The 26,076-nt window shown below is 44.2% G+C and overlaps 1 protein-coding gene across 3 annotated transcripts in view; it reads right to left on the reverse strand.

Moving 5' to 3' along the window:
* Positions 1–26,076, reverse strand: part of LOC126428092 (aminopeptidase N-like) — a 332,543-nt gene that overhangs the window by 122,125 nt on the left and 184,342 nt on the right. For all 3 annotated transcript variants that reach the window (XM_050089984.1, XM_050089983.1, XM_050089982.1), the window contains exons 5-6: positions 11,696–11,851; positions 7,080–7,336 (exon numbers count right to left, since the gene is read on the reverse strand). In XM_050089984.1, coding sequence (XP_049945941.1) covers positions 7,080–7,336; positions 11,696–11,851 — 413 coding nt within the window. The remainder of the gene's footprint in view (positions 1–7,079; positions 7,337–11,695; positions 11,852–26,076) is intronic.

Consider the following 26,076-nt stretch of genomic DNA (forward strand, 5'->3'; position numbering starts at 1 on the left):
TAGACATGTTGCTGCTAAATTTGTTTCGTGCCTTCTCACACAGGAGCAAAAAACTATCCGCATGAATGTGTGTCAGGACTTGAAAACAGAGATTGCATGTGATCCAAACTTCTTGAACAAAGTCATTACAGGGGATGAGAGTTGGTGTTACGGGTATGACCCAGAAACCAAGCAAGCGTCAAGCCACTGGAGGACTCCCAACTGTCCCAGACAAAAAAAAAGCAAGGCAAGTGAGGTCAAATGAAGATGATGATCATTGTCTTTTTTGATGTTCATGGAATTGTGCATCGGGAATTTGTACCCCCGGCCAGACTGTTAACCAGCACTTTTACTTGGATGTTTTAAGGCATCTGCAAGAGGATGTGAGGAGGAAACGCCCAGAACTTTGGCGATCAGGTGACTGGTTTCTGCATCATGACAACAGCTCAGCACACACGGCCTTACGAGTGACCCACTATTTGGCATCTCAGAGGTGGTCTGTCATTCCCCATGCTCCGTATTCGCCGGACCTAGCCCCGTGCGACTTTTTCCTACGTCCGCGAATGAAAAAGACGCTAAAAGGGGACCGTTATAATGATGTGGAGGCGGTAAAAACAGCTTCACAAAGGTTACTGGACAATATCAAACTTGAAGAGTTCCAAACATGCTTCCAACAGTGGGAAAAGAGACTTGACAAGTGCATCGCATGTAATGGAGTGTATTTTGAAGGTGACTGAAGTAATTTTGTAAAAAGGTTCATCAATAAATTATTTATGACAACAATCCAGTTTCTTTTGGGTCCCCCGTTGTGTAACTGTCAATGTTAATCAATTATAGTTCATAATTTGATATGCCAGTATCTGCTTGTCAATCATGAGGATGAATAGTCAGAATGTCAATTGTTGCTACTTATGAATGTTGGTTCGGCTGTTCTTGCTGATGTGCGTTGATAAATTAGTATAATACATTACAAGAAATGATCATCCAAGGTATTTATGAAGAATAAACATGTTAAATGAAACTAGATCACAGGCGATTATTTTATAATGTTTGAAGTTCCCAAAAGTTAACAAGAAGGAATAAAGTGTAGAGGAAATTTGACTAGACAGAAGAATATGAAACATGCTGTTCTGACACTTCTGGAATGAGCTATCCGAGCATGGCCCACAACTTCCCTTCTGCAAGAAACTCTCCCCTATTTACCATACTTTGCAGAGTTCTCTGCCACATATCTTACTGGACTAGCAGCTTCCCTCATCTTTACCCACTACTAAGCTTCATAAAATGAAGTAACATATTTACCCAATCTTAAGACGTGTCTTTTTCCCATATTCCTCATTCCAAAAATGCTAAACTACAGATGTTGAGGTCAAAATGTTTACATTGTTTAACAGATTAATATAGGTACATTAAATGTATTCATAACTGCAAATATGGACAACCATCAGCTGTAGAATGGACTCAAACCCAGATTTCCCACTTGTTGTGAGCCATTTGGCTATCTGTGCATGACTCATGGCCAGACCCAGACTTCCATATGTTGTCAACCAGGTGTCTACAACCTGTACTCTTACGTCCACTATGTATATTCCCGTACAGGTGAGACACTATACTTAAGTCACGTGCAATGTCTGTTTTATTCCAAATTATAATGCAAAGTTCATCTGGACATGCAAGCACGTCCAAAGGAACTTTGCATCATAATTCGGAACAACACAGGCAGTGCACTGTCTTATCATATCAGATTAATATAGGAGTCATCCTACATTTACAGGTAAAGCCTTGGCTAGTGAGGTTTTGCGCAAACTTATTTTGAACTGTCCCAAAGGGTAGGGCATATTAAACAATACTTTTATTCAAATACGTTTGAGATTTCCTGATATGCTGAAGTGCTCAATACAGTATCAACCTTGCTCGAACAATCACGTAACATATGACTTGAGTGCTAATGCAGGAGATAAGTGACAAACTATGGATCAGCCACTATGACAATCTACTGGTATGCTTAAGAATTAACAAATTTGTGAAAAACAGGAGGAAATAACTTTAAATTCTGTCAATTTACATACTTTTGTTGTATTTGAACAGGTTTGCAATAAAAGTTCTGATGCATGTATGGATACCTCATTCATACATGTAAACCGCATTTTTATTAAAGAAAATTATCCTTCAAAAACCATTACTTGATTCTGAACCCAAGTCAATACTTTACATGTTTATGCGAAACTAATGATTTACCACGTGGGTTGCAAATGAGAAATTCAGTCACTGTTCACATATTAGAATACACGAGACAATCATTACCGGCTTTAGAACAAGATGATGATATTCAGATGAAACAGAGGGCAAATTAATCCAAGATGAAATGTTTAACAAAATAAATCATGTTAAACTGACTGACTATAATTGTTGCCGCAAGAATAAATTACAGCAGAAAGACCCATTGTGGAGACAGTACGTACATACGTCACCACATTGCAGGACAAGCGAAAGTTTAAGAATAGGACTGAATAGCGATTATTCTTATTTGTGTATTAGATGGTGGTGTTACATATGACCTGCACCCCAGGAGATGTTGCCATCCATGTTTCACTGTTGCTCAAGTACAGCACTACGGATAGTTGGATGGGGAACAGCGATCAAGTTTGGCTGGGAACTACAATGATTGATGAGTGCAGGGAGGCGGTGTTCAGCAAGCAGAAATTTTGTCATGCAGCCAACCATGGGAATGTTTACTGTGTACTTAAGCTTTTTGCGAACATCAACAATGTTTAAACTGCAGTACTACTGCTACATCTACATGATTACTCTGCAATTCACATTTAAGTGCTTGGCAGACGGTTTATCGAACCACAATCATACTATCTCCCTACCATTCCACTCCCGAACAGCGCGCGGGAAAAACGAACACCTAAGCCTTTCTGTTTGAGCTCTGATTTATCTTATTTTATTTTGATGATCATTCCTACCTATGTAGGTTGGGTTCAACAAAATATTTTCGCATTCGGAAGAGAAAGTTGGTGACTGAAATTTCGTGAATAGATCTCACCGCAACGAAAAATGTCTTTGCTTTAATGACTTCCATCCCAACTCGTGTTTCATATCTGCCACACTCTCTCCCCTATTACGCGATAATACAAAACGAGCTGCCCTTTTTTGCACCCTTTCGGTGTCCTCGGTCAATCCCACCTGGTAAGGATCCCACACCGCACAGCAATATTCTAACAGAGGACAAACGAGTGTAGTGTAAGCAGTCTCTTTAGTGGACTTGTTGCATCTTCTAAGTGTCCTGCCAATGAAACGCAACCTTTGGCTCGCCTTCCCCACAATATTATCTATGTGGTCTTTCCAACTGAAGTTGTTCGTAATTTTTACACCCAGGTACTTAGTTGAATTGACAGCCTTGAGAATTGTACTATTTATCGAGTAATCGAATTCCAATGGATTTCTTTTGGAACTCATGTGGATCACCTCACACTTATTGTTATTTAGCGTCAACTGCCACCTGCCACACCATACAGCAATCTTTTCTAAATCGCTTTACAACTGATACTGGTCTTTGGATGACCTTACTAGATGGTAAATAACAGCATCATCTGCGAACAACCTAAGAGAACTGCTCAGATTGTCACCCAGGTCATTTATATAGATCAGGAACAGCAGAGGTCCCAGGACGCTTCCCTGGGGAACACCTGATATCACTTCAGTTTTACTCGATCATTTTCCGTCTATTACTAAGAACTGCGACCTTCCTGACAGGAAATCATGAATCCAGTCGCACAACTGAGATGATACCCTATAGGCCCACAGCTTGATTAGAAGTCACTTGTGAGGAATGGTGTCAAAAGCTTTCCGGAAATCTAGAAATACGGAATCAACTTGAGATCCCCTGTCGATAGCGGCCATTACTTCGTGCGAATAAAGAGCTAGCTGCGTTGCACAAGAACGATGATTCCTGAAACCATGCTGTTTACGTATCAATAGATCGTTCCCCTCGAGGTGAATCATTATGTTTGAATACAGCATGTGCTCCAAAACCCTACTGCAAACCGACGTCAATGATATAGGTCTGTAGTTCGATGGATTACTCCTACTACCCTTCTTAAACACTGGTGCGACCTGCGCAATTTTCCAATCTGTAGGTACAGATCTATCGGTGAGTGAGCAGTTGTATACGATTGCTAAGCCGGGAGCTATTGTATCAGCGTAATCTGAAAGGAACCTAATCGGTATACAATCTGGACCTGAAGACTTGCCCGTATCAAGCGATTTGAGTTGCTTCGCAACCCCTAAGGTATCTACTTCTAAGAAACTCATGCTAGCAGCTGTTCGTATTCCAAATTCTAGAATATTCCATTCGTCTTCCATGGTGAAGGAATTTCGGAACACTGCGTTCAATAACTCCGCTTTAGCGGCACAATTGTCGGTAACAGTACCATCGGCACTGCGCAGCGAAGGTATTGACTGCGTCTTGCCACTTGTGTTCTTTACATACGACCAGAATTTCTTCGGATTTTCTACCAAATTTCGAGACAATGTTTTGTTGTGGAACCTATTAAAGGCATCTCGCATTGAAGTCCATGCCAAATTTCGCGCATCTGTAAATTTTAGCCAATCTTCGGGATTTCGCGTTCTTCTGAACTTCGCATGCTTTTTCCGTTGCCTCTGCAACAGCGTTCGGACCTGTTTTGTGTACCACGGGGGATCAGTTCCATCTCTTACCACTTTATGAGGTATAAATCTTTCAATTGCTGTTGCTACTATATCTTTGAATTTGAGCCACATCTCGTCTACATTTGCATAGTCAGTTCGGAAGGAATGGAGATTGTCTCTTAGGAAGGCTTCTAGTGACACTTTATCCGCTTTTTTAAATAAAATTATTTTGCGTTTGTTTCTGGTGGATTTGGAAGAAACGGTATTGAGCCTAGCTACAATGACCTTGTGATCACTAATCCCTGTATCAGTAATGATGCTCTCTATTAGCCCTGGATTGTTTGTAGCTAAGAGTTCAAGTGTGTTTTCACAACCATTTACAATTCACGTGGGTTCGTGGACTAACTGCTCGAAATAATTTTCGGAAAAAGCATTTAGGACAATCTCGGAAGATGTTTTCTGCCTACTACTGGTTTTGAACAAGTATTTTTGCCAACATATCGAGGGAAGGTTGAAGTCCCCACTAACTATAACCGTATGAGTGGGGTATTTATTTGTTACGAGACTCAAATTTTCTCTGAACTGTTCAGCAACTATATCATCGGAGTCTGGGGGTCGGTAGAAGGAGCCAATTATTAACTCAGTTCGGCTGTTAAGTATAACCTCCACCCATACCAATTCGCACGGAGTATCTACTTCGACTTCACTACAAGATAAACCACTACTGACAGACACAAACACTCCACCACCAATTCTGCCTAATCTATCTTTCCTGAACACCGTCTGAGACTTTTTAGCCAACTTTCTGTACTTTCGACTTACGGTATACTTGGAGTTGAATTGACTTTGAAACTGGACAAATACTAAACAATATCAAACATTTCTGCAGGAGATGCTAAAAGTCTAGATGGGGACCAGTGGCATGCTTATGAGCTTTGTGCAGCAATGTCGTCAATGTTCACTGTGAGGTGTGACAGGAACAGCAGGGAACACATCAGCTGCTCACTGTATACAGCCAATGAGAGAGCAGTGGGCAGACACTAATTCTGGAAGCAAGAAAAACTGTGACATCTATTTAAACCAATGGGGAAGGTTGAAAATTTGTACCAGATCATGATTCGAACCTGTGTCTCCTGCTTACTAGGAAGATGTGCTGACCAATGCATCATCCAGACACAGCGGTCACCACAACTCCACAAATTATGCGACCACACTTAACTGTCAGACCTAAATTCTCAACCTATCTGCGCACTATGAATGTAGTGTCCCTTGCCCATTATCTTCATTTACTCATGGCACTTTGCCAATTCCCATAAGAGTTTGAGCCTGGTGTGCATCTGCACTCATTCTTTTGGACATGTCCAAAAGAATGGACACCACGTATATATTAAAAGTACTGATACCACAGAAAACAGGCTAAAAGAACAAAAAAGGCAGTGAAGATAAAAATTAATGAAAACAATTTCTTTTTCAGAATAAGTATAATGTTAACTTCTTAGACAGATCCTCTACATCAATAATATTTTGTAATATTGATTAGTCAGAATATGTTCAAAAACCAAAGGGGGTCTTCTTATACTCAAGTAAAGATGGTAAACCATGTTCCATCATTCTCGCAACCCTGACAGCCTAAACCTCCACTAACTGCTTCCCACTGTCTCACCTTATCTTTCCCTTTTCCTATTCTGTCCACATCACTCCTCCTCCGTCCAGATTGTGCACTGGCTTCTATCACCACATGTTCTTCTCTCCCCTCACCTCCATGCAGCCTCTCTGCCCCTTTTCCTTCTCCCCCCCCCCCCCCCCCCCGGCCCCTCTCCACCTCTCCTTTTCAACCCCTCCCCCCCTCTCACCCACTCCCTTCCATTTCTACATCTTCCTGTTTCTCCATTTTCACCCCTCTCCTTCTTCCTACATTTCTTTCTGTTGTACCCTTTTCATCTTGTTGTGCAGTTAAAGAGTCATCTGTTCCAAGATGTGCCTCTCTCCTGCTACTCCCTTCTTCCATTTTTCCCTGCCCCCACCCCACCTCCATTAGCTCACGCAACTGCTTCCATGAATCAGTTGTTGATAATCAGTCTTTCCATGGTCAGGGAGAGTATGGTTGTGGGCATGAATGTGTGCACTTTTTCTAGGAAAAGAGTTAGTGCTTGAAAGCTAGTGTGAATGCTGTATTCTGTACTCCATGCATTGATCTGCTAAAGGTAAGTCATTGCCTTTCCCTTATCTTGTGTATTGCTCTGTAAAGAATTTCCACAATTGTTATAAATCGTGTTACTGTTATGTTTTAAATTCTGCCTAAGTTAAGATACATTCTATAATTTATGTCACGTCTCAATGGTCTAATGACATAACAACTAAGGAAATAACAACAACTGCAGAGTAAATTACTAAAGCGAATGAGGGGTGATACTGAAAAACACCTGTGATAGCCCTAGTGTACATACCTGTATCAGTACTGAAGCCAGTTGACAGAGATTTGCCTCTCGGGGTGGCAGATGAAGAAGAAGTGACAGCAGGTGGAATGGTAGGAGCAGCTGTGTTCGTGACAGTTGGCGCAGGTCCTCGCTTGGGAGTAGTCATCACCGGAACAGAATCATTTACTGTTTCAAACACCATCTCCGAGACAATGAATGCCACCAGGTATGTGGACATCGGTGGAGTTATGCCAAAATGATCCACCACCCAACCCGGTTCACCATGTCTGAGGACACAGCATAAAAGCAAAGTTGTTAGTAGTAAAGAGAATGTTTCTATATGGCTGAAAATTTTTGAGGCTAATGGATTTCAAGCAAACTATCAAATTATAGGTGATCCTGAAAAGCCCATAGTGAAACTTTCTTAAGAACTGGCATAGTGCCATTTTGAAGTCACGTGACACTTTCTGTCATAAGTTTTTTTTTATTATTATTTTTTAATTTTTTTGTTAAGCCAAGAATGCTAATTATTATATTACATTTGTGTTAAATGGTAATAGCAATAACAGTTCCTCTGACCATGTGCAGTGTGTTCCTTGTGTGTTATACAATGCGTGACTGACGCAGCATACTGTGAGCAGCAGAATGGTCTGGTATTTATGTCTGAAACAAACCAGGATGGTGTTTGGGCACGGTCAAGTTGATGGGAATGGTCAAGATGCAGCATGGATATACTAAATCAAATACCCTAATCAACATCAACCACATCACACAGCATTTCAAACCCTTTTTGCGCATTTGTGTGATCATGAGTCTTTTCAGACAGATGAACATGCAGGGAGGAAGTGCGCTTACACCAGATTTGGAGGGCTGGGTTCTGCCTCTCGACTGTTTCCATCTGCTTGGCTGTACACAAGCACTATCTCTGCTTGTTCCTGACATGCATAAGGGATCATTCTGCTGCTTATTGTACACTGCGTCAGTCACACAGCCTGCAACACACAATGAACACATGGCACATGGTCATTTGCCAGCACCATCTACCATGGCAACGATGCATTTCCGAACATACTTTCATAGGATCTTTGTTCGTCTATTTCTACTCACAAATCCATCCCTGAAGTTTGTCAGTTTTATTAATGTTCACCGTGTGTGTGTGTGTGTGTGTGTGTGTGTGTGTGTGTGTGTGTGTGTGTTTGTTGCATTACCTGTACATGTTGGTTGTGGGGCCAACAATTAATTTTCTGGTTCATCAAAGTTCAAATTTGTAATTGTGTTTCTATAATGTCATTAAGTTACAAAATTCATTGTGGTGCTGCAGTATTTTAAAATTTGGAGTTTTATGAGTTCATACAACAGTTTTATGTCACTTCTTGCCAGGTAAGGGAAGACAAAATGAAACCTTATTTAGTACCATTCAAAGTATCTGCAACCCTTGCTAAGAAGTGCTGTTCGCAGTGTTTATGTAGCATCTGATGTTACTTGGAGAAAGACTGCAACTCTTGGATGGGTGAGGAGAGTCAATGAAGTGGTGCACGGACTCTTACATTCCATCACAAGGAGGCCAATTGGAACATGTGCTGAAAAAGTTTGTGGCATTAATGTTATAGTGGCATTTGTTGTTTAATATATGTTTTATCAAAGACTCATTTCCAGATTTACATTGATTGAACTTTTAGTATCTTCTCCTATAACAACCAATGTCCTAAAATCATAGTTTACATTCAAACTGTGAATTTAGTGTACGAATGGAATATTAACTCCTTCCTAGAATGGTGGTGACTTCAATGCATGGACAGAAGAGTAACTTCTCTGGCTAAGTTTTGGTTTTAATTTTGTTCTATGTATTGGCTTGTTGCATAAGTCCACAGCATTTTTCCATACATTCAATAAACACAATAGATACATATAACAGAGACTTTACTCTCAATAATACACTCCTGGAAACGGAAAAAAGAACACATTGACACCGGTGTGTCAGACCCACCATACTTGCTCCGGACACTGCGAGAGGGCTGTACAAGCAATGATCACACGCACGGCACAGCGGACACACCAGGAACCGCGGTGTTGGCCGTCGAATGGCGCTAGCTGCGCAGCATTTGTGCACCGCCGCCGTCAGTGTCAGCCAGTTTGCCGTGGCATACGGAGCTCCATCGCAGTCTTTAACACTGGTAGCATGCCGCGACAGCGTGGACGTGAACCGTATGTGCAGTTGACGGACTTTGAGCGAGGGCGTATAGTAGGCATGCGGGAGGCCGGGTGGACGTACCGCCGAATTGCTCAACACGTGGGGCGTGAGGTCTCCACAGTACATCGATGTGGTCGCCAGTGGTCGGCGGAAGGTGCACGTGCCCATCGACCTGGGACCGGACCGCAGCGACGCACGGATGAACGCCAAGACCGTAGGATCCTACGCAGTGCCGTAGGGGACCGCACCGCCACTTCCCAGCAAATTAGGGACACTGTTGCTCCTGGGGTATCGCGAGGACCATTCGCAACCGTCTCCATGAAGCTGGGCTACGGTCCCACACACCGTTAGGCCGTCTTCCGCTCACGCCCCAACGTCGTGCAGCCCGCCTTCAGTGGTGTCGCGACAGGCGTGAATGGAGGGACGAATGGAGACGTGTCGTCTTCGACGATGAGAGTCGCTTCTGCCTTGGTGCCAATAATGGTCGTATGCGTGTTTGGCGCCGTGCAGGTGAGCACCACAATCAGGACTGCATACGACAGAGGCACACAGGGCCAACACCCGGCATCATGGTGTGGGGAGCGATCTCCTACACTGGCTGTACACCACTGGTGATCGTCGAGGGGACACTGAATAGTGCACGGTACATCCAAACCGTCATCGAACCCATCGTTCTACCATTCCTAGACCGGCAAGGGAACTTGCTGTTCCAACAGGACAATGCACGTCCGCATGTATCCCGTGCCACCCAACGTGCTCTAGAAGGTGTAAGTCAGCTACCCTGGCCAGCAAGATCTCCGGATCTGTCCCCCATTGAGCATGTTTGGGACTGGATGAAGCGGCGTCTCACGCGGTCTGCACGTCCAGCACGAACGCTGGTCCAACTGAGGCGCCAGGTGGAAATGGCATGGCAAGCCGTTCCACAGGACTACATCCAGCATCTCTACGATCGTCTCCATGGGAGAATAGCAGCATGCATTGCTGCGAAAGGTGGATATACACTGTACTAGTGCCGACATTGTGCATGCTCTGTTGCCTGTGTCTATGTGCCTGTGGTTCTGTCAGTGTAATCATGTGATGTATCTGACCCCAGGAATGTGTCAATAAAGTTTCCCCTTCCTGGGACAATGAATTCACGGTGTTCTTATTTCAATTTCCAGGAGTGTATATCCTACGTCACTAGTTACAACTGTCTGCCAATGCTTGGATAACTTTTTGACACCACAACTGTAGAAATCGTGTGGTTTTGAAGTGAAGAACTCACAAGTGATTTTCAGGCCACATTTTCATCCAGAAAGGACGTTCCTTAAAGGTTCTTCAATAACAGTCGTAAAGATGAAAATCTGAGGGCGCAAGTTCAGGTGAATACAGCTGGTGCAAAATGAATGACTTCCCAATGCAGCTACTGTATGGTGTTTTTGGTCAGTCCAGGAGAATGTGGATGGGCATTATCGTGTAGTAGCATCCCTTCGTGCAGTTCTTCCTGGTTATTGTTCTCTCACTGAATCTGCAAGATGTCTCAGCTGTCGACAATAAACTTTACCTATGATAGTTACACCTCTGGAAAGCATTTCGTAGTACATCACTCTGTCACTATTCCACCAGACACATAGCATTATCTTTTCCGGATGCGCGCAGGTCTTTGATTAGGAAGTTGCTGCTTTGTTTGGGCTCAACCATTCCTTTCTTTTCCCTATGTTAGCATACAGAGCATTTCTCGCCACCAGTAATGACCCAGGATAGGAATGGTCAGTGTTGTTCATGAGTCAGTTGATGAGTAGCAAGCAGAGATGCACATATAGCCAGCCACCAATTTTTGTGATTTAGACTTAGAGCATGCGGCAGCCATACATCTGATATTTGAACCTTCCTCACTGCATCCGAGTGTTGCTCAATGGTGGAACGATCAAAGTTCATTATGGTTGCAAATTCTTGATGTGAATCATTGTGAATTAATGCCTTTAAATGGTATTCATCAACCCCAAAGGACTTCCTGAACATAGATAGTCACTAACGTTAAAATGATCCTCCTTAAAATGAGAAAGCTTTTCTATTGTGGTCTGTCCAGTGACATTATCCCCACATGTGGCACAGATGTTTCTGGCTGCACCTCTATTGAACTGAAACAGAAGAATATGTGGGTTATATTCCATTGGGAGAAGAATATGTTGGTCATATTCCATTGGAACTCCATTTTCTAGCAATCACAGCTCCACTCACTAGTTCCAAATGACAAAATGACAATACATAAACTCAAATAGTAATAGTGAACTAGAGACAAAAAATGACAATCAACAAATAAACCCATAGCAACCCGATTACCAAGCTACAAAACACCAAACTAACTCAGTATTTACAATCTGCAACGAAGCTTAAAATGTGACGTGAAACTTCAAATTAATTACTTCAATGGTAAAGAAAGCACTAGACACACGTGCAAACTGGCAATACTCACAGCTGTTCGGAACGCACGATGGGCATGTTGGAGACTGCCGTGTAGTTGGTGGAATGAGCGATGCTTATCTGGAACCTGGCCTTCATCCCGGGCTCATCGAAGCAGGGGAATGCTGCACGCGCATCCGTCGCCTCAAACTGCGTAAGCGCCATCCATCTGCAATGTACAAATAATATTAAATTATGTTTTTCGACAGCAGTTTTGAGGAACACATCACTCCCTTGGAAGAAAAGCATCGTAACTCAAATAATTCAGAGTATTCATTCACGTCATCATCAAAAAGAAAAAGTGGAATGGTTTTATGTGGAAGTGTGTTACAAACTTCAGTGGCTCTTCAGCCACCACATAACAGTTATGTCAATGTTGCATAAATGAAACCTATTCTAACAACTAGAAAAACAGTGTCACACTGTCAGCAGTTAGGCAAAGTTAGGACTGTTCATGTGGAGCTTGCCTGTCGACTGTTGCATTACAAAAAGTTCCACACAATCATTAAATCTGTTCGAAGAAAAATGTCACATTTTGAACTGTGCCAGTAAGTATGCTCATTACTGGTATATTTATATGCTACATAAAGCATTATTTAGAAAAATGACAATTTTGTTTACAAAATGAGGTTGGATACTATTTCCTTCCTTGTTTTATTTCAAGTTGTGTCACACTTCTAAAACTTATTTATAATTTTTGTTCAAGACTGTAACGAATAATGGAATATTTTAACTTCTGCCATACTTTAACAAAAAAATTGCATAAATATAATTAGCCTGTTTCAGTTACAATGATGTCATCCAATTCAAGAAGCCTACTTATTGTTAAGTTGGCTATCAAACAAAATGCTACAATTTGGCAGCTTCCACATCCAAACAATGCTGAGGAAAATACGAGGTGCTATCCAAAATTTTCGGGACTGGTACTGCCATCTGTTGGAAACCTTACCTTTGGACTAATGGTCACCATCACCCTCAAAGTAGTTCCCATCCGCATGTACATGCTGGTCCCAGTGCTTCTGCAACTGGCCAAACGCTTTCTGAAAGTCCTGTTCTTTGAGGATGTTTATCACCACCAGCGGTGCTTCTTGAATCCTCTCTAGAGTGTCAAACTGACCGCCTTTCAACTTGAGTTTCAGTTTTGGGAATAGTGTGAAGTCTCAAGGTGACAAATTTGGCGAGTACGGTGGGTGTGGTACAACCATCATGTTGTTTTTTGCCAAAAAGGTCCTGGTGAGCAAGGACGTGTGACACAGCTTACTTATCTCGTTCCTTACAGCTGTTAAAATACGCCATGATGATACCAAGGGTCTCCAACACACTAGTGTGCCAAGTGATTCTAGTGAGGGGAGTGATAACAATCTTAGCAAATACACATTTGCTGAAAACTACTGTAGTGGTCCAGATGAAAACAGTAACTCCAGTTCTTTTTAAAGTGTATTAGAGATGAAAGTCTTCAAAATTTTGATTCTGATGCTACAGATGCTGACCAAAGAGAATAGAAGAAACGGTAAAAGAAATGTTATTTCCGTGTAAAACTGAGAATAAAATTTGAAAGAGAAAGAGGGATGTGGAAAAATGGAAAAAACCAAAAACGAAAAGAATTCTAATGAACTTTAGTAAAAGCTACAAGCCTATAAACAAAATAAAAAATGATGATGGAACAATTGAAAGGATTCTAGTAATAAGAGATGCTCGAAAAATGATGCCTCTATATGGGGAAAAGTGTCTGCTAAGATGCACAAAAAATTGTTAGTAACAGAGACCTTTAACCAGGTCTAGAGAAAATTCAGTATGTAAATTTTACACGCAGCAACATATTATCCAATATACACCAAACGCGACACAGCGATCAGTGCTGTGCTTTCTATTGAAACGACAAATTGAATTCATCTCCATTTCGGTGTCCGCTTGTGGAATATCCTCGCCACTACTTGGCGGGTATACAATATTTACAAGGCCGGAATTTGTGAACTAATAAGTTATCTCGATTTACTGCGAAGTATTCTATGTATCAAAATTGTAAGCTTCCTAAATTATCAAAAATACCCCTTTAATACACGCCGAAAAGAGGGAAACGATAGTCCGAACGATATCAGTACAAAAATCGGGAGAAAGTACAAATATAATACTCAACTGACGAGATAATATGAATTTTGTAAGGCAACGTAAAGTTTTGAAAATACGCAATTCATCGCGACAGAGAGAAATTTTGATATAATTCACAATAAATTTCTTTGATACACAAGGTCCCGACAGTAAACACACACAAAAAGGAAGTAGGCTTGTATACAGGTTATGGTCAGCTGCTCCCACCGATGTCGTTTTATGTAACCCGCAATGTTCTCTCTGGTCTTCAAAAACCATGCGCGAAATTTTCATATTCTCTCGCTCGCTAAGCGCAGACTACACTGCTGGCCATTAAAATTGCTACACCACGAAGATGACATGCTACAGACTAGAAATTTAGCCGACAGGAAGAAGATGCTGTGATATGCAAATGATTAGCTTTTCAGAGCATTCACACAAGGTTGGCGCCGGTGGCGACACCTACAACGTGCTGACATGAGGAAAGTTTCCAATTGATTTCTCATACACAAACACCAGTTGACTGGCGTTGCATGGTGAAACGTTGTTGTGATGCCTCGTGTAAGGAGGGGAAATGCGTACCATCACGTTTCCGACTTTGATAAAGGTCGGACTGTAGCCTATCGCGATTGTGGTTTATCGTATCGCGTCATTGCTGCTCGCGTTGGGAGAGATCCAATGACTGTTAGCAGAATATGGAATCGGTGGGTTCAGGAAGGTAATACGGAACGCCGTGCGGGATTCCGACGGCCTCGTATCACTAGCAGTCGAGATGAAAGGCATCTTATCCACATGGCTGTAACGGATCGTGCAGCCACGTCTCGATCCCTGAGACAACAGATGGGGACGTTTGAAAGACAACAACCATCTGCACGAACAGTTCGAAGACGTTTGCAGCAGCATGGACGATCAGCTCTGAGACCGTGGCTGCGGTTACCTTTAACGCTGTATCACAGACAGGAGTGCCTGCGATGGTGTATTCAACGACGAACCTGGGTGCACGAATAGCAAAACGTCATTTTTTCGGGTGAATCCAGGTTCTGTTTACAGCATCACGATGGTCGCAACCATGTTTGGCGACATCGCGGTGAACACACATTGGAAGCTTGTATTCGGCATCGCCATACTGGCATCACCCGGCGTGATCGTATGGGGTGCCATTGGTTACACATCTCGGTCACCTCTTGTCGCATTGACGGCACTTTGAACAGTGGACGTTACATTTCAGATGTGTTACGACCCGTGGCTCTACCCTTGATTCGATCCCTGCGAAACCCTACATTTCACCAGGATAATGCACGACCGCATGTTGCAGGTCCTGTATGGGACTTTCTGGATACAGAAAATGTTCTACTGCTGCCCTGGCCAGTACATTCTCCAGATATCTCACCAATTGAAAACGTCTGGTCAATGGCGGCCGAGCAACTGGCTCGTCACAATATGCCAGTCACTACTCTTGATGAACTGTGGGATCGCGTACCTGTACACGCCATCCAAGCTCTGTTTGACTCAATGCCCAGGCGTATCGAATCCGTTATTACAGCCAGAGGTGGTTGTTCTGGGTACTGATTTCTCAGGATCTATGCCCCCAAATTGCGTGAAAATGTAATCACATGTCAGATCTAGTATAATACACTCCTGGAAATGGAAAAAAGAACACATTGACACCGGTGTGTCAGACCCACCATACTTGCTCCGGACACTGCGAGAGGGCTGTACAAGCAATGATCACACGCACGGCACAGCGGACACACCAGGAACCGCGGTGTTGGCCGTCGAATGGCGCTAGCTGCACAGCATTTGTGCACCGCTGCCGTCAGTGTCAGCCAGTTTGCCGTGGCATACGGAGCTCCATCGCAGTCTTTAACACTGGTAGCATGCCGCGACAGCGTGGACATGAACCGTATGTGCAGTTGACGGACTTTGAGCGAAGGCGTATAGTGGGCATGCGGGAGGCCGGGTGGACGTACCGCCGAATTGCTCAACACGTGGGGCGTGAGGTCTCCACAGTACATCGATGTTGTCGCCAGTGGTCGGCGGAAGGTGCACGTGCCCGTCGACCTGGGACCGGACCGCAGCGACGCACGGATGCACGCCAAGACCGTAGGATCCTACGCAGTGCCGTAGGGGACCGCACCGCCACTTCCCAGCAAATTAGGGACACTGTTGCTCCTGGGGTATCGGCGAGGACCATTCGCAACCGTCTCCATGAAGCTGGGCTACGGTCCCGCACACCGTTAGGCCGTCTTCCGCTCACGCCCCAACATCGTGCAGCCCGCCTCCAGTGGTGTCGCGACAGGTGTGAATGGAGGGACGAATGGAGACGTGTCGTCTTCAGCGATGAGAGTCGCTTCTGCCTTGGTGCCAATGATGGTCGTATGCGTGTTTGGCGCCGTGCAGGTGAGCGCCACAATCAGGACTGTATACGACCGAGGCACACAGGGCCAACACCCGGCATCATGGTGTGGGGAGCGATCTCCTACACTGGCCGTACAGCACTGGTGATCGTCGAGGGGACACTGAATAGTGCACGGTACATCCAAACCGTCATCGAACCCATCGTTCTACCATTGCTAGACCGGCAAGGGAACTTGCTGTTCCAACAGGACAATGCACGTCCGCATGTATCCCGTGCCACCCAACGTGCTCTAGAAGGTGTAAGTCAACTACCCTGGCCAGCAAGATCTCCGAATCTGTCCCCCATTGAGCATGTTTGGGACTGGATGAAGCGTCGTCTCACGCGGTCTGCACGTCCAGCACGAACGCTGGTCCAACTGAGGCGCCAGGTGGAAATGGCATGGCAAGCCGTTCCACAGGACTACATCCAGCATCTCTATGATCGTCTCCATGGGAGAATAGCAGCCTGCATTGCTGCGAAAGGTGGATATACACTGTACTAGTGCCGACATTGTGCATGCTCTGTTGCCTGTGTCTATGTGCCTGTGGTTCTGTCAGTGTGATCACGTGATGTATCTGACCCCAGGAATGTGTCAATAAAGTTTCCCCTTCCTGGGACAATGAATTCACGGTGTTCTTATTTCAATTTCCAGGAGTGTATATTTGTCCAATGAATACCCGTCTATCATCTACATTTCTTCTTGGTGTAGCAATTTTAATGGCCAGTAAGGTATAGTCCTAGAGAAAAAAATGAACAGGGCCTTTTCGCACGAAATTTAATGTAGTTAAATTTTGTACTGGGATGTGTTTTCGCTGGAGGCAACAGTTTTTCAAGTTATTCAAGAAAAACGTACAAGAAGTGACCTTCAAACGCACTTCCATTCACACTTATCCCTCACTTATCCCTTCTACCACTATACAAAAATTTCCGATTACACAAACTACTACATTTTCGATCTTTTTTGGTCTCTACTGACTGGGCTATTACGCCAGCAGCATAGTTGCCTATTTTGTTAACGCTATTGATTTAAACGTGCACATGAGGTAATGAAAGGGACGGTTGTTGTAGGCGTTACGCTGAAACTAATTACATTGCCAGTTCGATCCAAACATAACCCTTACAAGCACAGTAGTTTTGTAGTCGGAAGGCCTGACTAATGTGACAATGTAACTGTCTATTTTAAGCTGTTAAAATTCACGAAATCGTAAGGTAAAATTTACAGAAACTGTAACTTTGCAATTTGTGCTTGACTAAGGAGGTGGCGAAATAAGGCCAGTCAATGAAGACATAAAAGGCAGAATATGGGAAATAACTCGTGCAGTCCCAAAATATTTTTACAATAGTTTGAGGGAGCGCAATGAACAACATACCAGAAATCCTGACTGGTTGGAGCTGCGTATGGGGTGTGGGTGCGTTAGAAGGTCGCTTATGGGTGTTTTTCTTGAAGTCGAAAACTATAGCCTCTTGCGCAAACACATGAAATTTAACTACATTAAATTTCCTAAAGAAATTCCTGTCTACTTTTTTGTGGGACTAATAGTTTGCGTTCAGTGGGCGCGAGAATATGAAAATCTCGCGTGAACTTTGCAAGACCAGATAAAACATTGCGGGTTGCATGAAAGGCATCGGTAGGGGCAGCTGACTCGCGGATTTTGAACTTCGCTGGTTTAGTGACAACTTCTATACTAGCCTGGAACAGATTAACACTGGAGTGTCGATTCATCTCAACAGTGAAAACCGCGGAGCACGACAGAGGCACTACTCTGCGTGCGGCGGCCAACAACACCACGAGAACACAATGATTTTATCTCTTTGCAATCAGTACTGCCATTAGACTTGTTTATTTACAGTGTTACATTTACACACGCACAATCATGATTTCGGCTTCAAAGTGCCATTTTCAAGTGTTCTAATGTTATACAGTGTCTAAGACGGCATACTGTCGCATTTGACTAACACCATTACACTGTTTTTTAGCCGGCCGTTGTGGCCGAGCGGTTCTAGGCGCTTCAGTCTGGAACCGCGCGACCGCTAAGGTAGCAGGTTCTAATCCTGCCTCGGGCATGGATGTGTGTGACGTCCTTAGGTTAGTTAGGTTTAAGTAGTTCTAAGTTCTAGGGGACTGATGACCTCAGATGTTCAGTCCCCTAGTGCTCAGAGCCATTTGAACTGTTTTTTATTTGCAGTGTTACATTTACGCGATCATGATTTCGACTTCAAAGTGCTATTATCAAGTGTTTTGATGTTATACAGTGCCTAAGATGGCATGCTGTCGTTTTTAAAATACACTATTAGACACATTGTCTAAGGGTCAAATACGACAGTATGCCATCTTAGGCACTACATAACATTAAAACACTTGCTAATGGCACTTTGAAGCCAAAATCATGATCGTGTAAATGTAACACTGAAAATAAAAAAGTCTAATGGCGGTACTGACTTTAAAGAAATATATTATGACTGTGTCCCTACATTATGAAAAAATTACAATGACTTTAGTTACGGTTACGTTTTATGGAAAGACATCACTGAGTCGCAGTAGATGGCAGTGACCTTGAAACCAGTCTAGCCTATAGAGTTCCCTTAACATTTTATTTCCGGAAAAAAGAAATTACTTTTTAAAAGCTATATATTTTCAAAATGTTTACAAAACAAGATTACCCCTTTCCACATACTCTCCATTACAACTAATACATTTGTCCCACCGGTGCTTCCACTATTTTTTTTCCCCTAGACCTCTTCACTGTTGTCAAATCGGTGTCCTTTCACGCCCCTTTTCATGCATGGAAATAAAAAGTCGCCGGGGGCCAGGTCAGGCGAGTAAGGCGCGTGGGGCATCGAAACCATGACATTTCTAGCCGAAAACTGTCTTAACACCTGCGTGAGCAGGTACGTTGTGGCGGAAGAACCAGTCTCCTGCCTGCCACAAATAGGGTCTTTTTTGACGAACACTGTTGCGCAATTTTCTTAAAATTTCCAAATAAAACATTTGATTAACGGTCTGATCTGGATGAACAAACTCTGAATGAATTACGCCCTTGGCATCAAAAAAGCAAATCGGCATTGTTTTATGTTTGATTTGACTTGACGGGGTCACGACGACGTATTCCACTGGCTTGACTGTTGCTTTGTTTCTGGTTCGAAACCACAGCACCTTTACTCATCACACCTTCTTTAAAAAATCTGGATCAGTTTCGAACTGTTGTTTCAAAGCACGACATGTTTCAACTCGGCGTTCCTTTTGATTGTCAGTCAATACCTGACGAACGAACTTGGCAGCAACCCTTTCCATTCTCAAATCTTCCGTTAAAATTAGCTGATCCGAGCTCCAAGATAAAAATGGTTCAAATGGCTCTGAGCACTATGGGACTTAACATCTGAGGTCATCAGTGCCCTAGAATTTAGAACTACTTAAACCTAACTAACGTAAGGACATCACACACATCCATGCCCAAGGCAGGATTCGAACCTGCGACCGTAGCGGTCGCGCGGTTCCAGACTGAAGCGCCTAGAACCGCTCTGCCACCATGGCCGGCTCCAAGATAACCCACTAATTTCTGACAGTTAATCAGTTGTCTTGTCGACGATATGTGTGAGCACAAGCTCTCTAATTTTTTCAATATGCTCGTCGATTCGAACAGTTTATAGACGTTCAGAACGACGTTTGTCATAAACCGAGCTGTCGACATTTTTAAATCGAGTAAACCACTCTTACACTTTGAGCTTTTTTCCATAGCGTCTTGGTAAGCTGTTTTCAACATTAAAACAGTTTCAGCAGCACTTTTGCCTAGTAGAAAACAAAATTTCACAGCTGCACGTTGTTCACTTAGCCATCATAAACAAACTAAACAAGAACAAAACAGCCCTTACCACGACAGCTGCGCGTAGGGGCGTTGAAAAGAATATGTCACAATGGTCGAACAGCTCTGTTTTCAGGGCTAAATGACGTTTGAGATGGTTTAAAGAGCGAGCCACTGGACAAGGGATCCAGGAAACGTTTGATTTGAACTGATGAATCGCTGCTGCACATTTGACAATCCGATGGAGGGGTTCGAGTTTGGCGAATGCGTTGAGAATGTTTCATGGCACCATATGTAATGCCAACAGCGTATAATATTACTGATACTATAATATATTGCAGAACTTTTAATCAAATCTGCTGGTGGCAAAGTTTCTGAAATGGTAAAAGGGTGCATGGAAAATTTTTACTAGATCAACGGCTTGCTGCAGTGGTAACACCGGTGCCCATCACCGAAGTTGGGTGGGCGACCATCCGGTCTGCCGAGCGCTGTTGGCAAGCGCGGTGCACTTAGTCCTTGTGAGGCAAACTGAGGAGCTACTTGACTGAGAAGTAGCGGCTCCGGTCCCATAAACTGACATACGGTTGGGAGAGCGGTGTGCTGACCACATGCACCAGCATATCCGCATGTGCGCTGAGGATGATACGACGGCCGGTCGGTACCGTTGGGCCTTCATGGCCTGTTTGGGCGCAGTGTAGCTTTTTAATAATTAATTTGCATTCTGCCATCCAGCATCCAATTTCCTCCAGATCGAATAGAACGTTGAGTGACGGCATTGTTTAGAGAGCAGTGACCGATTCCAAAATCACGCAGTTCGCGTAATTACATTGTCCAGCTACTGACAGAAAAGATAGGCAAAAGAGATCTCAGGGAAGCTGAAATAATAGTTTGATAAATGCCAACGACTGAACACTAGTAGCATTCGGCTGTGGCCACCCCTTCGATGCAGCCTGAAAAAGTTCTAAAATTCAACATAATAAATTGAGATGTGACATTAATGGAGGAGGAAAGTAGGTTTCTTGATTCAAACACGGCTGTTACCATTAAATTAACGTATTTAACCAAAAGTAACAGAAAAAAATGGCTCTGAGCACTATGGGACTTAACATCTGTGGTCATCAGTCCCCTAGAACTTAGAACTACTTAAACCTAACTAACCTAAGGACATCACACACATCCATGCCCGAGGCAGGATTCGAACCTGCGACCGTAGCAGTCGCGCGGTTCCGGACTGAGCGCCTCAACCGCGAGACCACCGCGGCCGGCAAAAGTAACAGATACGAGAGCGACACTTACATGTATGAGACAGCAATCAATAACAAACGGGAGGGAGGGAGGGAGGGAGGGAGAGAGAGAGAGAGAGAGAGAGAGAGAGAGAGAGAGGAGCACACCTCCTGCTTTTACAGAGTCAAAACTGATTACGGCCATTGCCTTCAGCTCGCTTTACAGAGCGTCTTTTATAAATTTTCGATGTATAAACATTTGTCTGGAACATTGTTTATATGAGCAAAATATATGACCTTTTCTCCTTAATTTACAGATTTACTTACATAGAGAAAATTTATTTTTACTGTTTTTAGCATTAATTAAACGTTTGGGGCATATTTTATTAATTATTCAAACAGCAACACTTCAAGTGACGTACAGAAAAGATGGTGTTACGGCGTGTGGCTGTTTTTCGGTATCATGTTGTGGGTCTTTTATTGCCCTTAAAAAATCGCTATATGCGGAAGGATACGACCACGTCTTACTGCGTTGTGTCTACTGAGTCCAGTAGTAGAACAGTTCGGGGACGATGACTGAATCAGCATGGCAATGCACACTGCCGTAGAGCAGCGTCTGTGAGATAATGGTTTGTTGACATTAACAATCTTGAAATTGACTGACCTGTGCAGATGTCCAATGTGAATCCAATCGGACACCTTGACTCATCATCATCATAATCATCATAATCTTGGACAGTTTCCAGCCTCTGGCCGGATCTGTATGGAACATAGGCCTCTTCTGTCTTGCCACCATCTCTCCGTCTTCACTTTGGTCCTGTCTTTTCCTCTACGCATTTCTCTCGGTCTTCCTCCTGGTCTCTTTGCTTCCAGTTTCATCTCGTGTATCCTCCTGGGTATCCTCTTCTTCTTCATTCTCTTAACGTGTCCACACCATCTCAGCCTTGATATCTCTGTCTCCTCCTGTAATGGTTACACCTTCATTAACTCTCTGATTCTCTCATTTCTTAACTTCTCTATCTTTGTCACTCCAATACTGTTTCTCAAGAATTTCGTCTCAGTAGCTTGTAATTTTCCTTTTCCCTCTTCCTTTCATAACCTAGGTTTCTGATGCATGTCAGGGTTAGGACATAGTATGGTCGGTATATAACCTTTTTACTGATTTGGGGTACAGCCTTGCTCTATATCAGGCTTCTGACACTCTTCCGAAATGCTCCCGCTTTTCTCGCCCGCTCGTTTATTTCTCTGTAGTTTTTGCTATTTTCCTGTATCAGGCTTCCTAGGTACTTGAAACTCTCCACTCTCCTCAATCGTTCCCCACCAACTGTTATTCCAGTTGCTCCTATTTCCTTTCTTGTTGCGATAATCATATCACTCTTACTTATACTAAATTTCATCCCATATTCTTGTTGTACTGTTCGTTCCCATACGTCCAACTGCTCTTGTGCTTCCTCCTCCTTATTCCCCCAAATCATCAGATCATCTGCAAACACCGTAGCTTTCATCTTCCTTTCTTCCTTTAACTCAAGGAAGTGGAGCCCCTCCACGCCCACATCGGCAAGAAGGCCAACACAAAAGGTCTACTGCCATCTCTGCATAAGGGTTAGTTTTCACTAAAGTGAGGTGTCGCAGGATGTGGGTACTGCGATGTTTGCGTATGTCTGGTTAAGGTTAACCATTAATACGTGGTCATCTGGAGATTGGGTCGAAAGTTGAACGAAAGTAGCGGTTTGAAGGGCAGAGGGAAGAAAATGGCAAGGCAAGAGCCAAGGGAAAAAAGTCTCGGGAAGAAAAATAGAAGAATGGACTGCCATTCCTCCACAAACATTCGGACATTTCACTGACTGTATTCCTAGCAGAGTTCAAGCAGTCGTGAAAGCGACGTGTGTACACATCCGAAATTAACGTCCACTGACAGGAGTTCGGATACTTTTGATCAGCTCGTCTGTCTTGAACAGAGCGGCTTACACTCTTCAGTCTTGGGGACTGCCCTTTAACGACGCCAGCACGGCAATATGTGGCAACGGGTAATTTGCGGAGTTACACAAGGGGGAATCACACTCGCTAACACGAAGTTGTCAAGTCATCCAAGAGCGCCCGCACAGTATAATTGAACTGCAGAGTGGCGTTCTGTGTGCGGTGCGTCTTAGAACCTGCTGAAGCCATTCACAAGACGCTGTACAAACACCCACTCACAAATCTGCGTTCGACACACGCATACGCACGCACTCGCACGACCAGCTTCACGATTTCCTTACCAGTTTCTCCGAGATCACGAATGTCATCTCCGACTTCCTTACTGTCAAGCGCAAATGAGGCAATCACTGAAATGATTGATTAACGTCCCTTGTTCCGCATCTACACCTACTATACAACTACACTAGGCGAAGCACTGTGAAGTGCGTGGCAGGAGGTATTTCACACTGTACCACGAATTCTGAACGAATTTCTTCTAGTTTTACCTACATTACTGATCAGTATTTCCTGTACTTACTGACCGAATTTAAAAATTCTCATTGAGAGGTATAATGTTATTAAACAGATTAACACAATAAGACAAGTACTACAGCTAGCAATTCTGTGTGTGTGTTACGGCAGCGAAACAGACGGCGCGCAAATACCCGTACTTTACTCATCCAGTGCCGGTCGGTGTGGCCGTGCGGTTCTAGGCGCTTCAGTCTGGAACCGCGTGACTGCTACGGTCGCAGGTTCGAATCCTGCCTCAGGCATGGATGTGTGTGATGTCCTTAGGTTAGTTAGGTGTAAGTAGTTCTAAGTTCTAGGGGACTGATGACCACAGATGTAAAGTCCCATAGTGCTCAGAGCCATTTTTTTTTACTCATCCAGTGCCGGCAGCGGTGGCCGTGCGGTTCTAGCGCTGCAGTCCGGAACCGCGGGGCTGCTACGGTCGCAGGTTCGAATCCTGCCTCGGGCGTGGATGTGTGTGATGTCCTTAGGTTAGTTAGGTTTAAGTAGTTCTAAGTTCTAGGGGACTGATGACCTAAGATGTTAAGTCCCATAGTGCTCAGAGCCATTTGAATCATTTTTTTTTTTTTTTTTTTTTTTTTTTTTTTTTTTTTTTTTTTTTTTTTTTTTTTTTTTACTCATCCAGTATTTGAGAATAAGAGGACTCGGCGACTTCCAACAAATTTTTCACGTTATTTCATATCTTTACGAGACTTTTTCTCGCTGATGTTCTCTCCCACAAAATAATGGAAAGAAAAAAGACTTTATAGCTTACTACATTTTTGTTGTTCATGCAGTAAAACTTCAGGATCGGTCATGACGTTTCGATTTATTACTTGTTTACTATCAACTGTATTCGCAATACGCTTTGCGAATAATATCTACACACTAGGGCGTGCTGGAAAAGTAATGCCTCTAATTCAGTTTTCAATGTCGGTTGAGGTACTACACGTCGTGCATATTACTCGGCCGACTTCCCCGTTTCGCTGACGGCTTCCACGTTTCGCTGACCGAAGTTGCAACTTTCTGCCGCTAGAGGGCTCCGAATTGCAAGGGGTAACACGGCAGTGCGTGAGAAACAGCGTGCTACAGTCGGGTAACTAAGCGCAGGAAACGTGCCTCCAATTGAAATCCTCAGCAGAATGAAAGCTGTGCACGGTGGTGATCGTATCGGGATCAGTTGCGACCTTTAGTTGTTCGTGCTCGTAATGTTCCCAAAACTTCAAGAACGCCTTCGAGGACTTCACTTTGATAGTGATGAAGCAGTCCAAAGGTGAGGGTGTAGTTCCGTCAACGAAACGAAACCTTCTACAGTGAAGGTAATCAACAAACTGGTCTCTCGCTGGCAGAAATGTGTTCGTCGCCAGAAAGACTACGTTGAGATATAAATACACTCCTGGAAATGGAAAAAAGAACACATTGACACCGGTGTGTCAGACCCACCATACTTGCTCCGGACACTGCGAGAGGGCTGTACAAACAATGATCACACGCACGGCACAGTGGACACACCAGGAATCGCGGTGTTGGCCGTCGAATGGCGCCATCTGCGCAGCATTTGTGCACCGCCGCCGTCAGTGTCAGCCAGTTTGCCGTGGCATACGGAGCTCCATCGCAGTCTTTAACACTGGTAGCATGCCGCGACAGTGTGGACGTGAACCGTATGTGCAGTTGATGGACTTTGAGCGAGGGCGTATAGTGGGCATGCGGGAGGCCGGGTGGACGTACCGCCGAATTGCTCACCACGTGGGGCGTGAGGTCTCCACAGTACATCGATGTTGTCGCCAGTGGTCGGCGGAAGGTGCACGTGCCCGTCGACCTGGGACCGGACTGCAGTGACGCACGGATGCACACCAAGACCGTAGGATCCTACGCAGTGCCGTAGGGGACCGCACCGCCACTTCCCAGCAAATTAGGGACACTGTTGGTCCTGGGGTATCGGCGAGGACCATTCGCAAACGTCTCCATGAAGCTGGGCTACGATCCCGCACACCGTTAGGCCGTCTTCCGCTCACGCCCCAACATCGTGCAGCCCGCCTCCAGTGGTGTCGCGACAGGCGTGAATGGAGGGACGAATGGAGACGTGTCGTCTTCAGCGATGAGAGTCGCTTCTGCCTTGGTGCCAATGATGGTCGTATGCGTGTTTGGCGCCGTGCAGGTGAGCGCCACAATCAGGACTGCATACGACCGAGGCACACAGGGCCAACACCCGGCATCATGGTGTGGGGAGCGATCTCCTACACTGGCCGTACACCACTGGTGATCGTCGAGGGGACACTGAATAGTGCACGGTACATCCAAACCGTCATCGAATCCATCGTTCTACCATTCCTAGACCGGCAAGGGAACTTGCTGTTCCAACAAGACAATGCACGTCCGCATGTATCCCGTGCCACCCAACGTGCTCTAGAAGGTGTAA

This window comes from Schistocerca serialis, chromosome 12 (genome assembly GCF_023864345.2).
Source record: "Schistocerca serialis cubense isolate TAMUIC-IGC-003099 chromosome 12, iqSchSeri2.2, whole genome shotgun sequence".
Lineage (NCBI taxonomy): Eukaryota > Metazoa > Arthropoda > Insecta > Orthoptera > Acrididae > Schistocerca > Schistocerca serialis.